Source organism: Phascolarctos cinereus, unplaced genomic scaffold (genome assembly GCF_003287225.1).
Source record: "Phascolarctos cinereus isolate Bilbo 61053 unplaced genomic scaffold, phaCin_HiC Scaffold_3;HRSCAF=262, whole genome shotgun sequence".
Taxonomy (NCBI): Eukaryota; Metazoa; Chordata; class Mammalia; order Diprotodontia; family Phascolarctidae; genus Phascolarctos; species Phascolarctos cinereus.
In genome coordinates this window covers 161,661,826-161,676,881 of record NW_027555736.1, presented here as the reverse complement: position 1 = coordinate 161,676,881, position 15,056 = coordinate 161,661,826, and the positions used below count along the sequence as shown (strand labels likewise).

General features: G+C 41.3%; 1 protein-coding gene and 1 pseudogene across 1 annotated transcript in view; both read right to left on the bottom strand.

Annotated features, from left to right (window-relative positions):
- GNB5 (G protein subunit beta 5) overlaps nt 1-8,093 on the bottom strand; it is a 55,738-nt gene extending 47,645 nt beyond the window's left edge. Inside the window, 1 exon segment of the mRNA XM_020980963.2 lies at nt 7,715-8,093. Coding sequence (XP_020836622.1) covers nt 7,715-7,826 — 112 coding nt within the window. The 5' untranslated portion in view covers nt 7,827-8,093.
- Nucleotides 8,094-13,615: 5,522 nt separating this feature from the next.
- LOC110206978 (V-type proton ATPase subunit F pseudogene) lies at nt 13,616-14,064 on the bottom strand (annotated as a pseudogene).
- Between the last annotated feature and the right edge of the window lie 992 nt (nt 14,065-15,056).

The following is a 15,056-nucleotide window of genomic DNA, read 5'->3' as shown; positions in this document are numbered from 1 at the left end:
TGATAATTATCTGTATTATCATAGTAGAAATGTGTGGTGTGTGTGTGTGTGCTCTCACTTTAATAGCCAGCTATCATGTGCTGCTTGAAGCATGAAGACATTGAGTGTCCTGATGACAAACTTTAGATCACTGCTCCTCCCTCCTACCCCTACCCCCCAAGAAAATGTTCACGTTCTCACATTGTTGTTTAGATTCTAAAATAAAAAGGCCTGACTCACCAACCAAAACAGAAATTCCTTATGTAGTGAAAGTGAGAATGTATGCCAACCATCATGTATTTTCCCCAGAATATTTTCCTCTTATCTTCCTACTGACACATTCATTTTGAATTCAAATTAACTCTTTAATTTCTGCCAAATCCCAAAGTTTTGTTGAAACACACTTAATTCCTTCGAATTAAAGGAGTCAAAAGGAAACACAAGGAAAAAAAACACTAATAAGATGAATATCATTATATATATGAAATGATATACATACATGATACATACACATATATACATACACATATATATCATATATATAATACATATGGTTTTGATAAAATAAGTAACTGCTTTTTTTTTGGTAGGGCTTCCTGATGGATCACCCTTCTAGGAACCACCTTAAAAAAATACCAAAAACTCATGAGCACAAAAGACCAGAATCTGGAATGAATGGTTCCATACAAAGGCATGCTTAATATTCCCTTAACCTCCATATCTTACCCTTTTCCTTCTTCTATCTCAGAATGGGGTGACCTTCCTTCTAACCAAATACACTTCACTTATGCCCTTGATTCTCTCCTTTCCCTTTATCTCTCCTTTAGGAACTTTTTCCATCAGTCATTCCTTTTCTTGTTCATTTTCAATCTCTTCCTCTTTACTTGGTCTTTTTCTTATGCCTATCCCCCTAATCGGATATCCCCTATCCTGAAACAAAAAAATCTACCTTAAATTTGTTATCCCTTCATGGAACCATCCTTTCTCTGTTCTCTGTTCAACTTGGCAATGGAGTGTCTACTCTGACAACTGTATTGAAACTGTTCTCCCCAAAAGCACCAGTGAGTTTAAATGTTAAAAAGCAAATGGTCTTCAAAATTTTAAGAACATTTAACACTACTGTAGTCTTTCTTCTTCCCTTGGCTTCCCTACTCTCTCATTATTTCCCTTCCTACTCATCTGAATGAGGCATGGCAGAGAATGGAGAAAGAAAGTATGGTGAATATTTGGGTGAAGATCAATCCAGAGAGAAACAGAAATTGTATTTATCATCTTGGAATTGCACACTAGGTAGCAAACAGAGAGGTAGCAAACACAGAGAACCAAATTAAAATGTTATTTGGAAGTATTTAGGGGCAGCTAGGTGATGCAGTGGATAGAGCACTGGCCCTAGATTTAGGAGGACCTGAGTTCCAATCCAGCCTCAGACACAAAACATTCACTAACTGTGTGATCCTGGGCAAGTCAGTTGACCCCATTGCCTAGCAAAAAAAAAAAAAGGAAGTATTTAACAAAATAAATAATAATACAATAGAACATAGATAATGTTAATATGTATTTTTTTAAGTCAATGGGTGGTTGTAGTGACTCCCACTCCCCTTTCTATTTGAGTTTGATACCACTTCTACAAGCCACCTGAATAGAAGAAGGAAATGCATGAGAGGTTTGTGATATCTATCCTAAGCCTCTTGTGGAGGTAAAATATAGTAGAGGAATCTCTCATTGTTAGGAGTAGGTGAGAAAGGAACTTAAATTATTTACCCATCAATTGCCAAAAGCTGAATCACTAATAATTCCTTGACTTGCTTTAATGATAATGTCATCCTTCAAACAATAAAAGAAATGGCAAAGGAAACTAAGACTCTGCACCTAATTCTGACCAACTTGGTAAAACTGATTGCTGAATCAATCAATTAACAAGCATTTATTAAGTTCGTACTAAATGTGCCCGGTACTCTATGTTAAGTGCTGAAGGAGATGTGATAGGAACTTTGGAGGAAAATAACTGCTATCTTGTTGGATTTCGATAGCCCAACTGCCCAAGATACTAATTTTGAATTTCAATTCTATTAGTACACATTAGTGGGAACATTTCTAGAATGCTTCTGTAAACTTGCCTAGGATGCTACTTCCTGGCTGGGATTGGGTGGTAGATTTTATTGGCTACTAACAAACATATGTAATTTAGGTATTTGCTTCCAAAGATTAATGGGAAGAACCTGGGGAAAAGTCCCCTGGACAATCAGGATAAATTCCTTGGAGCAAAGGATGATCAGTCACACCAGGGAGATATTGAAATGATTGAATAAGACATGGGCCATCTTACTTAAGGACAGTTCCTCGGGATTTGGAGGGAGTCTCCCCCAGATAGGATGGAAGATACAAGGAAGAAGCCAGTTCTGAGACATATAATATTGTTTTCCTATTCCTTTGTGGATTCCTAGTCTCCATGGAGCTATCTTTCCACACTTCCTCATATGCTAGGTGTAACTAATGTCACAGCTGTTAAAAGAACTGGCAATCAGCTATTCTCACAGCTTCCGTGGAGGGGGTGGAGTTAGGGTGGTCAGGACATTCGAAGCTAGACTACTCTCCTGGTGCAGAGCAGACTAGTTACATTTTCAGTATGCCAGGAATGGGATCGAAGGGGGCAGAGCACGTATGTTTTAAACCATACCTTGTCTCATCTACTCACATTGCTCCCATAGTACCCTAAGGAAGAGAATGCCAACAACAGAGTAGATGATCATTTTCTGGCCAACTTGTAAGGAAAGTTATAGGGAAGATGGGAATGACTCTGTGTTTAGAACTCAGTAGAAGAATAGTAGAGTTCAGGATAATCAGGAGCCCTGCAAGGCAATGGAGTGGGCCAATCTGACTTGGAGCTAGTAATCATCTCTAGGGAACTCTCTCATAATTCTTTGTGGTGGTGGGATGTATATGTGCATGAGGAAGGGGAAAGGGAAGTGCTGTACCAGTAGGGTCTCTGGCTCTCAGAAGCAGGATATTCAACCAGGCCCTCTAGGCCTGGAAGGTTCCCTCAACCATAGTACTCTTAGACACTTTGGAAGATGGTCCATATTCAAACCGCAAAACATGACAAAATCACCAACTGAAGTACAAAAGTTGAAAGACTTGGTCTCTAGTTCTGGGCCAACCATTGTGGCATCTCAGAAAAATCACTTCACTTTACTTCCTCATATGTAAGCAAAACATAAGATGATCTTTGTGGTCCCTTCCAGCTCTGACATTTTAAGGTTATAATTTAGAGAAGGCCTATCCTTTCCATTAGGATTTGGTCTCTTTAGCCAGGGTTGGAATTAATCTGTTATTTACTGATCATTTTATAATCATGAACCGCATGACTTAAAAAAAAACCCAATAGTTTTTTTAATATGAAAAAATATAAATGTTGAGTAAGTACAAGGCAGGTGAAATATTATAAAAATATCTAATGTCCTACTTCTCAGTTCTGTAAGGTCATTGATGAACTGACCTAAGATTAAACATGCTGTCAAGGCACATAATCCTTCTGAAAAGACACATTTAATGACAATTTAAAATGTGGAGCTGATGAATTTTACATGTAAAAGGATTACATTGGGAATGTTTCCTGGATAAACCAGATTATTTTGAATGGGGAAAATCAGAACTCCTACTTCTTAGCTATGCTTTAGCACCCTTTTTTAGGGGGCATTTTTTATACTTCACATGAATAAATTCAAAAAAGGATTTTTTTCTGGCTGTAATACAACTGTATACTGCTGCCAGAATAATCTTTGTATTTACATATTTGGTTACAATAGTAAGCACTCATATTTACATAATGCTTTATGGTTTGAAAAATGCTTGTCACTCCACTAAAAAAAATCCTTAATGATTCTTGCCCATCAACTTGTACCAGATAGTCTGGCACCTACTTTTCTAGCTTTACATTACTTTTCTTTTTGCTCCAACTAAATTGGACGGTACTCTGCTTCCTGAATATGCCTTATCACACTCTATTCCCTGTGTATGGAACCTTCCCTTTCCTTTCTTAGCCCATTTAATTTCTACCCCTTTAAAAAGTCCAACTCAAAAGTAATTCCTCCAGGGGCAGCTAGGTGGCGCAGTGGATAGAGCAGCGGCCCTGGATTCAGGAGGACCTGAGTTCAAATCCAGACACATAACACTTACTAGCTGTGTGCCCCTGGGCAAGTCACTTAACCCCATTGCCTAGCCAAAAAAAAAAAAGTAATTCCTCCAGAAAGCTTATTCTTTATCACTCTAGTCAGTAACAATTTTATTCTCTGCTCTCATATAGCATTTTATTTTGTGAGTCTCTAATGCACTTATGTTATGTCATGTAACTATGCTGGGATAAATTTTACCTAGAAATCAGCTTCATGAATACCAGATTGGTGGTGGTGGTAGTTGGGGTGGATTTGAGTAGAGAGTGGTTTGTCTGAAAGAATTTGAGGGTTTAGGTGGATTTCAAGTTCAATATGAATCAAAAGTGTAATAAGGGACCACAAAAGCTATGAAATCTTAGGTTATGTTAAGAGAGCAAGAGAGAGCATTTTAGAATAAGGAAGCTGTGATCTGGCTGTTTTCTGTCCTGGTCAGATCACATATGGATCACTGTGTTCAGTTCTAGGCACCAATATTTAGGAAGGACATTGATGAGTTTTTTTAAATTAATGAAAATCTACCTTCTCTCCTGTCCTATCTCACTCTCTCCCACTTCCACCCCCACCTCAGGAGAAAGAAAAGACAAATCCCTTCTTATGTTTGCCAAGAAAACCCCAAAAGGGTTAGGAGTGGGACATGGCTAAAATGACTGAACAAGTATGGTAGGTGTTGTTTACCCCTGATAAAATTGTGAGTAAGTTCCTTGAGGGCAGCGATTGCTTCACCTTTTATCTTTGCATGTCTAGCACCTAAAACAGTACCCTGGCACAGAGTAAGCTCTTCATAAATGCTTGTTGATTGATTGGCTATGCAGAGCCCTGTACTTCCTGCTGGGAAGATAAAAAGAACTACAAAGGTACAGGGTAGCCTGTACAAGCAAATACATTGTTTTTGTATCTTTTTTTTTTTTTATCCCCAGCACCTAGCACAGTGCCTGGCACACAGTAAATGCTTAAGGGATGATTGCTGACTGAGTGATCCATGATTTGGTCCATGTTGATACTGGTCCCACTGATGCAACTCCTCCATCACCTCTCTTCTTATTTGCATATTCAATTTATAGGGGATATCCTACATAATATAAAGCAAAATGTGACGTGTGTCATAAGAGAGAGGAAAAGCTGCATGGGAATTCCGAGGGAGAGGTTAATGTAGCTAGGGGAATCTGGTCATGAAGGAGGTAGTATTTGAGATGGGCTTTGAAGGACACTGAGGATTTTGACAAGGGAGGGTTCTAGGTATGGAGAAAAAAATGAACATAACTTTTCTGAGAAAAGACATAGTAGCAGTAAGATAACTGTCTCAAATACTTGAAGGATTCTCCCATGGAAGAAGGATTAGACTGGTTCTGTTTCCTACAAGGGGGTAGAAAGGGCAAAGAGGAACATTTAGTCCAATTGGAGTAAGAAAAACTTCTTAACAATTTGAGCTATCCCCTCAAAATGGAATAAACTACCAGGTAGTGAATTCCCTCTTACTCTTGGATATAGATTGTATTATATATATCAGAGCCTCTGAGGTCCCTTTTAACTCTGACATGTTATCAAAATCCTGTAGGTAGAAAAGTAAGTGTAAGATGTTGTTACGTAAAGATGAGTGGTCCAGTCTCACTGGAGTAGATTCACAGGTTCATAGATTTACAACTGGTAAGAGTCCTTGGATGCCCTCTACCTTAACCCCCTGGTTTTACAGATGAGGAAATGAGGCCCAGGAGTGTTAAATAACCCAAACTCACCCAAAGTCACATAGATAGTGACAGGGGCCATATATATATGTGTATATATATAATATATGAGAGGAGGTAGTATGAGATACAGCTGGAAAGATAAGTTGGAGCCAGATTGTAAAGGACCTTGAATATAGGGCTGAATGCTTTATGCTTAAGGCAGTGGGATGCTACTGTGCCTTTTTGAGTAGAAGAGATCAGATTCTGCATATAATGTTTTTCTGGAATCATCTTTGTGCAAGTTGGTAGAAAAGAATACCTTTCTAAAGCCTTCCTGAATTAAAAATTCCTTGCCAAAAGAGAAAGTGGTAATAGCAAGCTGATTTATCCAAGAGTCATTTAAAAATGGTCATCCAATTGGCTCAGTCATAGATGGCCTGTCTTGAGTTCTGTTAGTGGTGAATAGTGCTTGCATTTGTTTAAAAGATTCTATTCTCCTGCTTTATTATCTAACAAAACTGTAATTTTATTATTCCAAAGCATCTGATTTGACCCTAAATCAACCAATTTTACATTTCAGAAATTGGTAAGTTTTTTCCCATTCTTGCACCAAAACAATTGCGAAAGTGAGTTTCACCTTGGTCTATTTTCTTTCTGAAATCAAATGCAAAGGAAAGAAATGGCAGAAAGGTGGAAAAGAAAAAGGTATCAAAAACTCAACTATTGCTAAAATATGGGCAAAGATATCTGTGGGATTGACATTTTTCCTCAAAGAAGAGAACAATCATTGTAATTTTAATCTTTGAAGTTTAGAGATGAGCAGTCTTAATGGTTTTTACTTAGCTATCTATGTTTTGGGAGATAGAATCACCCACTGAAGAAGAGCACAGTACTGATAAGATTTGACCCATGATCAGAATTGATTTGGGGAGCCTCCAAAAGAATTTAGGAGCTCAAGGCTCCCAGTTCTTAGCTCAAAGCACATTAACATACTAGCTTTGCATGGTCAGTGATTGTATGTCTAGATCAGGAACAAAGGGCCATGATTACACTCGAATTTGGGAGATGGGGTCCTATTTGCTGCCACTGGGCCCCATCTGCAACTCTCTCTCCATTCCCCTATCTCTAACCAGCTACCGACATTTTTGTATGCCCTACAATTATTTATGAGGCCCTGGTACATAACAGTCTCCACATAAATCCCTGTGGGAAGGTTATTTTAACCACAACAGTCACAAGCCAAATATGACTTTCATAAACATTTTGTGGGTCACAGAAAAGAATGTAAATCACAGAGGTAGCCTCAGGCGGGCATTCATTCCTGCCTTCCAATGACCCCTAAGGTGTGCGAATGATGTCTCTCTCTGCAGGTCTCCTATTGGGGCAGAGCTCGGAAATGGGAATGATACCCAAGGGAACACCTTGGGGAGGTGGGGTCAAGGGAAGGGTAACCTGTTTTTAACACATCAACAGGCTACGCTGAGCTGCAAGGGGCTGCATCCAGGACAATCTCCAGGAGGGACACTGCCCTCTCTTCCCTCAAAATCTTCTGCCAAGGGCAAGCTACAAGCGCTCGCTCCTTCATTCCCTTCCCTCAGCTCCCAGATTGTCCTCTTCCCCTGCCGAAGGGCACGAGCCTTTCCTGTTTACCCAGCTGAGTTCTCCACCCAGGGGAAAAAACATTCTGGTCTCTGAGCAGGCAGGAGGCCAGTGTCATTCAGCAACAGCAGCAGCAGGAGCTGCAGCCATCACCTCCTTTTGACGCTTCAACCCCAGCCCCTGATCTTCAGCCCTCCCCCCCCACCCCAATCCCCATCCCCATTCCCATCTCCATCCAGCCTCAGCCCCCCGCGCCTCTCTCGTGCACGCCCTTCTTGGACCCCGGCTCCGCGCACTCACGTTCCACATCGTGCAGCTTGGCCCGCTCCTCCTCCAATTTGCTCTTCAGGCTCTCGGCCTCGCTCTTCAGAGATGCCAGGGTCTCGTTCTCGTGCAGCCCCTCGGCTGCCATCTTTCCGGGTCGCGGGGCCAGCGAAGGGTGAAGAGAGGAGAGAAGAGGAGAGATGAGGGGGACAAGAAGAACAGGAGTGGGAGGAGGAGGAGGAGGACAGGGAGTATGAGGAGCGGGAGGAGGAGGCGGGGGCTAATGCTGATGCTGTGGCTATTGCAGCTCCAGCTGCTGTCTCCCTGAGCTACTGGCCTCTACTTCCTCCCTCCCTCCTCCCTTTCCCGTCACTGTGACGCTGCCGGTGGATGGGGAGTCGCTTTTCCTCCAGGCTGCCTCGGAGCCCCTGGAGGAGGGTGGCCCCTCCCCAGCCTAGGGTTGCTAAGCGAAGTGGGGGAGACTGGGCGTGCCCTGGTGGCCCCCCCCCACAAGGTGCTGGAGAGGTGACCTTGGACTAGGGCTCTCCCTCCCAGCTACTCCCCGGACGTGGTACCCTAGGAGGAAGGCAGTTTGGGCTGCAGGAGGCCCCTGACCTCACTCAGCCTCGGGAGTGGTTGGCTGGGTGAGGGGCTGGTGCAGACATATTTGATGAGAAGTCATTGATCAGTGTTATGATATCACAGGAAGGGCTCCATTTACCTCTAGGGGGGTATCATGAAATGTTCAGTGTTTGTCTTGACTTTGAGTAAGAAATAAGATTCACCAGATGGGCCACTGGGGCCATTGATATAAGGGACCCCTACCTTGCCTTGTCACCCACCCCTCCCCACCCCTTACCCTCACCTGCTGAATAGACAGTGAGGAGAGGTGAGAGTAATCAGTTTGTGCTAAAGGAAAGACTTGAGGCCTTTTAAAGCAAAATCAGTCAACAGCTCAAGAAACAAGCATTTATTAAGGACTCACTACGTGCCAGCATTGTGCTAGGTGTTGGAGGTACAAAAGAAAAGCCAGAACAGTCATTGCCTTCAAGGAGTTTACATCTAAACCCCTAGCTCTTCTCCAAGGTGGCCAAGGAAGGGGTTAAGCCATCCAACTTAGACACTTTGCTTTTCCAGCTGACTTGATGTTTGTGGCAACTGGATTTCACAGGTATGAAAATGTTGATGGGAGACTCTGGGGTGTGATTCCCCCCATTCTCCAATTGTCTTTAGAGGGGTATAGTAGGAATGGAATGGAATAGCACCGAAGGGAGAGAAGAAATGGGCAGTGTTGCAAACTCAAAGAATAAATCATTTCAACTCAGATGGGATAGTCAAAAGAGCCCTAGATTTCAAGTCAGATGGCCTGGTTTCAAATCCTGGCTCTGCCACTTAACTGTGTGACCTCAGGAAAGTAATTTAATTAACTTCACTGTGCCTCATTTTCCTCATCCACAAAATAAGGGGAGTTAGCTAGCAGATCTTAGGTCCCTTCCAGTTCTAAATCCTGATCCTATAAACTCCAAGAAGGCTAGAACTAACAGATCAGGGGACTAGGATCTTGGGGGAAGGGGAAAAGTGAAAGTTAATTTGCCTAAATTTATCAAAATAATAGTCCAGTTAGTACGGCTATTTTATCTCTTACCAGGGTGAGGTATGCATTGCACATTTTATTAAGCCTTATCTTTCGGGTGTCTAGTGGAACCTGTGACATCCCTCCCCTTGGGAGGAAAAAAACCTTAATGATTTTTTTTAAGGTGTTAATGGACTCAATTTTCTCATTCTGTAATGAGGGTGTTCTGATTAGATGCCCTATGAGGTCCCTCCCATCTCTAGATCTAAGATCCTTGGTTGTGAAATACTGACTTAACTGGGTGCGATAGTCACAGCTGTTCAGAGGTAAAATGGGATGCTTCTGGAGATGGTGAATTCCCTGTCACTGAAGATCTTAACGTAGAGGCTGGCTGGCAGGGCACCTCCCAAATGTGACTGATATTTCCTTGCCTGAATCAGGGGGCTCATTTCTCTAGAACTGGAGCTGTTTATCATATTACATGTTCCTTAGGGCTTTGTATTTCTTTTGGCTCTTTTATGCCCTCCCCGCCCCCCTCCATTTTTGTCAACTTCCAGAGAAAAGATGTAGCCCGAGAGCTGCAGGATTAAACATGAAAAGTCAGTTTTCATTTGCTGAGAAACTCTTGATAGTGTTTGAATTCCTGTTAGGGAGTCTTTAGAGTTCATTAGATGGCTGGGGGTGGGGCTGGGGAGAGATTGGGCAAATGGTCAGATTCTTGTTTTAGGAAGACCAATTTGACAACTGAATGGAGAATAGACTGGAGTGGAAGGAGATTTGTGTCAGGGAGACCAACCAGATTCTTTCTTTGAGGAGATCTGATTCCAAAAGTCAAATCCTTGAAGATGCCAGGTGCAACCACTCTGATATAGGTCCTCATCACCTCCTGATTAGACTAGTACAATAACCTGTGGTCTCCCTGCCACGCCCTCCTCTACTCTAATCTATTCTCCACACAGTTGTCAAATTGATCTTTCTAAAGCAAGAATCTGACCATTCCCCTCTCCCATTTAATAAGCTCTTTGTTGTTGTTGTTCAGTCATTTTCAGTCATGTCCAACTCTTTGTGACCCCATTTGAGATTTTCTGGGCAAAGATACTGGAGTGAGGGGGCAGCTAGGTGGTGCAGTGAATAGAGCACTAGCCCTGGAGTCAGGAGGACCTGAATTCATAACACTAGCTGTGTGACTCTGGGCAAGTCACTTAATCCCAACTGCCTCACCCCCCCCCAAAAGATACTGTAGTGGTTTGTTATTTCCTTCTCCAGCTCATTTTACAGATGAGGAAACTGAGGCAAAAAGGTTAAGTGACTTACCTAGGTTCACACAGCTAGCAAATGTCTGAGGCCAGATCCAGGCCTGGCACTATCTACTTTGACACCTAGCTGCCCTGATAAACTCTAGAAGCTCTCTAATAAGAATCCTCTATGATCAAATATAAAATCCTTTGCTTGACTTTCAAAGCCCTTCATGACCTGGCCTCTTCCTACCTTTCAGTTACATTATGTCCCCTCACCCCATGCTCTTCTGTCTGTTCCTTGAACATGACACTCCATCCTGTGCCCCATGCCTGGAATTCTCTCTTTTTATGTCTACCTCCTGGCTTCATTGAAGTCTCAACTTCGAGAAGCCCTTCCCAATCTTCCTTAATCTTGGTGCCTTCCCTTTGAATTTACCACCCACCTTCTTTCTCCTGTCTGTACCTGTTTGTACATACTTGTTTGTTTGTTGTTTCCTCCATTAGACTTTGAGCTCCTTGAGAGAAGGGACTGTTTTTTCTTTTTCTTTGCATATCCAGAGCTTAGCACAGTTCCTGGTACATTGTAGACACTTAACAAATGCTAGTAGATGGACTGATTGGTAATATTTCGGAACTTCTAGGACCTAGGTGGGCATTTTTTTTTTCTAGGCAGGGAGGCACACCTAGTGTTGCAAATCTACTCATATAGGTAGTAATTTAGTGAAGGCCATTCTACTTGGAGGCCATCTTTTGCTCAGGAGTCAGAGTGACTTTTCTAGAATTGTTAGAGCAAAAAGAAGACAAGAAGACACACATGACCCTGTGGAAAAAAAGTTTGGATGGCAGACAGATATTCTTCAATATTTTAGGATAAAGCATATTTTGGGGGGCAGTATATGATGAAAGGAACATAGGGTCTTCCAAGCAAACTGGGGGACCAAGCAGTTGTCACAGATGTATAAACCAAGGACTATTTGGTGGGGTTCTAATTATTGTTATAAAATACATGTATTCTTAAGAGATTTTTGTTTTCAAGAGCATACTTTTTATGTTATTTTTAATGACTTTGCATTAAACCATTTCAGATTTAGATTAGCTCTTAGTGGCATTTTTTCAAAGTCCCATTAAGGAAACTCTGGGGCAGAAGGAGTAAGGTCTAAACAGGTTTTTTAGTATTTTCTAAAGATTTTAGACATTACTTGTGTGAGAGGTAGAGTTGAAGGTATCATTACTAGGATAGGAAAGGCTGTAAGAAAATCTCTCTCTGCCAAACTCAGCTTTCCCTTTTCTTGACTAGGTTGTTGACTGATGGTCCTGGGACTTCATTTCAGTCCACTGGTTTTGGCAACTCCATCTTTCTCAGCTTCCTTGTGCCCGAGGGTCCTCAATTCACTTAGTTTTTTTAGGAAATGAAAATTGTGCATGATTGACTGAAGCTGAGTTTTCAGGATTGACTTTCAAGGACCAAACAGCTAATGGTGAGGCATCACTGTGGTTTGGTTAAATACCAGTTCATAAAAAGAAATCCCTCTTTGAGACCACGGCTATAGAGCCTCCCAACATTTGAGTGAAAATGGAAAACAAAGCAAAATGTCAGGTTATATTTGTAAACATCTGGAGAATATAGAATGGCCCCCGAAAGTACATGGCTAGCAAGCATGTCTTGTATCTGCCTTTAAGAACTATGAAGAATCAGGAGTAGGCTCTGTGGCATATCTGTTTAAAAGCAGAGCACTCCAGGTTCCTGAGCTCCTTGTATACACAGGGGAAGGCATTAATAAACCCAGTTAAGAAATAGTAGGCATTTAGCCTGCCAGAAAGTAGGGTTATTTTAAGAGCTGAATGTCCTTTTTTTCATAGTAGATAGAAGTAGGGCATAGCCAATAAAGCAGAACTTTGAACAAAATGTGCTTCAAATAGAATCCCACTTTCATAGTTGTTGAAGAAATTTCAGAATTAAAGGTCGCAATCAAAACTCTTTAATATGGATGCTTAGTGCCTTTTTAAAAAATTTGCTTCCTTAAACTATATGTTAAGCACGTGCTATATTTGCCAATAATAATTCACTTGTATGTAGGCTTTCTTTATAATAGTTTTGTAAAGTAGATGTTATAAATTGTCACTATACTCATTCGACAAATGAGGAAACTGGAACTCAGAGGTTAAGTATCTTGTTTGCAGTTATACATAATAAATGTGAGAGCTGAGACCTGCTCTATAATATATAAAAATGTAAGAAAATACATATGATATAAATTAGACATAGACTAATAAATATACATAATAAATGAGAACAGAGATCCTGATTTTAAGTCTGGTTCTTTTTCAACTATGCTGTATTGCATTATGTTGGCCCGTGAGAGGGTTAAATATTTGTTCTAGAGAATGTCCAATTTGGAATGGACCTTCAAAGTCACCTTAGTCTAGTCCCTGCAAATTGCAAACTTGATCAAAGGGAGATAAAACAAGTTGCCCAAAGCTATACAGCCAATCAGCAACAGGGCTGGAACTCAGACCCTGATTATTTCCCTCCAGACCCAGGGCACTTTCCCCTATGCCAGTCTCACTGTCTTGTTGTTAAAACTGTATTGAATGAATAAAATATTCTTTAAAAGTTGGCATGTTTTTTGAAATTGCACAGTGGTTATTTGGGGTTTTATAAAATTGTACCTTGGGAGTCAGGATGGCATAGTGAGAAAAGCATTAGACCTTGCATTGAGACACTGGGGTTTGAATAGAAGCTGTGACAGTTATGACTTGTGCAATGAATCACTTCACTTCTCAGTCTCAGTTTTCTTAACCGTGAAATGGGGAAACTAACATGCTGCCTATTTTATAGGATTACAGTGTATACTATATGAGCCACTACTACTATTCATTCATTTACTTATCATGTTCATTACTAGGTGGAGGACGTAAATCATAAGCCAGAATTGGATGGAGAAAAATGAACTGTCTTTTCTGTTTTTTTTCACATTGGAGGAGCTGGGCTTTATGTTTTCCAGTCTTCATTTTGTCTTGGCTTTACTCCAGGGCCCAATAAATAGCAGGTACCATGAGCCCTCCCCCCTTTCATTTCAGTAGTAGAATGTGACATGTGTTGGGAACAGTGATATGGGGTGTCCCTTAGTGAAGATCTGCAGCAGTGAACATGCCTTGGGCACGACTGATGTAGGACAGAGTCCTTGGCTGCATCGAGGGACTGTTCCTTGGAAGGGATCTCCAAAACAGCAGGTATTGGGTGTATGTGGTCATCTAATGCATGCCGTACCATTTCAGCAGCATACTGGTTGATAAGGATGATACTAATGTTATCCTGATTTAGAAACTGCTGGAAGGTGTCCTCGATTTCATTGATGTTTGTGGCCTTCTCTACCACCAGGAAGTTCAGATGGCAATGCTTGTTGAGCTTCCGATGCCATCCAGCAGGAAACTGTTGGCGGTGTCCTCGTCTCCCATCACCAAAATCAGCTTCCCTCCCCCTGCCATAGTAGATACTGCTAGGCTGCTGTCTTGCCTGTCTTCTCTATTTTTAATTTTTATTTTTTTGCACCAGACCTGTGATTCAGTGATATCAGGAGCCCTTCCATCAGTGCAGATCAATACCTGCTCTGCAACATGAAGATAGAGCACAGGTTCTTAATTGGGAGCTGATCTATGGAGCCCCAAATTTGGATAGGAAAAATTGACATCCTTATTTTCACTAACTACTAACTGAAAGTTTACATTTTCTCTGATTATGAATGTTGGCAACAAACATTATTCTGAGGAGGGGTTCTTAGGTTTCACCAGACTTCAAAAGGGGTCCATGACAAAAAAGTAAAGAGCCCCCATCTTGGAGAGTTGCCTGGGGCACTTATATGACTTGTCCAGGGTCAACCAGCCATTACAAGTGTCAGAGGAAGTACTTCATCCTGAGGCTCCCTGATTTTTTTGGCCTGTTATCTAGCCACTGTAACAAGTTTCTTGGAATCGTCTTTTCTAAATTTAAGAAAATCATTACTCCTGATGCTTCCCTCCCCCTCCCGAGTTTCAAAACATGTTGGGGTTGTTTGTTACTCTGGAAGAGCTAAGCCCTCCACAACGCAGTAGAGGAGAATTTTTGTCTACTAGATTCCTGTGAGGGTGTGTGTGTGTGTGTGTGTGTGTGTGTGTGTGTGTGTGTGTGTGTGTGTGTGTGTGTGTGTGTGTGTAATTCCTGTTCCCAGCCATATAACATCGACAGGTGAAGTCACTTCCCTAAGTTACCTACAAAGAAATCTTTACGCACTTAAGAGCTCTTCCTTTCATTCAGCACTCAGCTTACTACTATTCTAGGGAACTTCAATCTTCATTCTTCAAATGAGAACAAATGTTCTCATGAAGCACTAAGTGTTATTCTAGGATTTTTCTGGAGTGATTTTTCAAAAGTTACCAGAACAGGGTTGTGTTTATTGAACATTTTCCCCACTCAGTTTTGTTGTGTATTCCACAGATAAGCAATTGAGAGAAAAGGAAGTATTAATAATAATAATAATAAATAGCTAGCATTTATGTAGCTCTTAGCAAAGTGTTTTTCAAATATTAT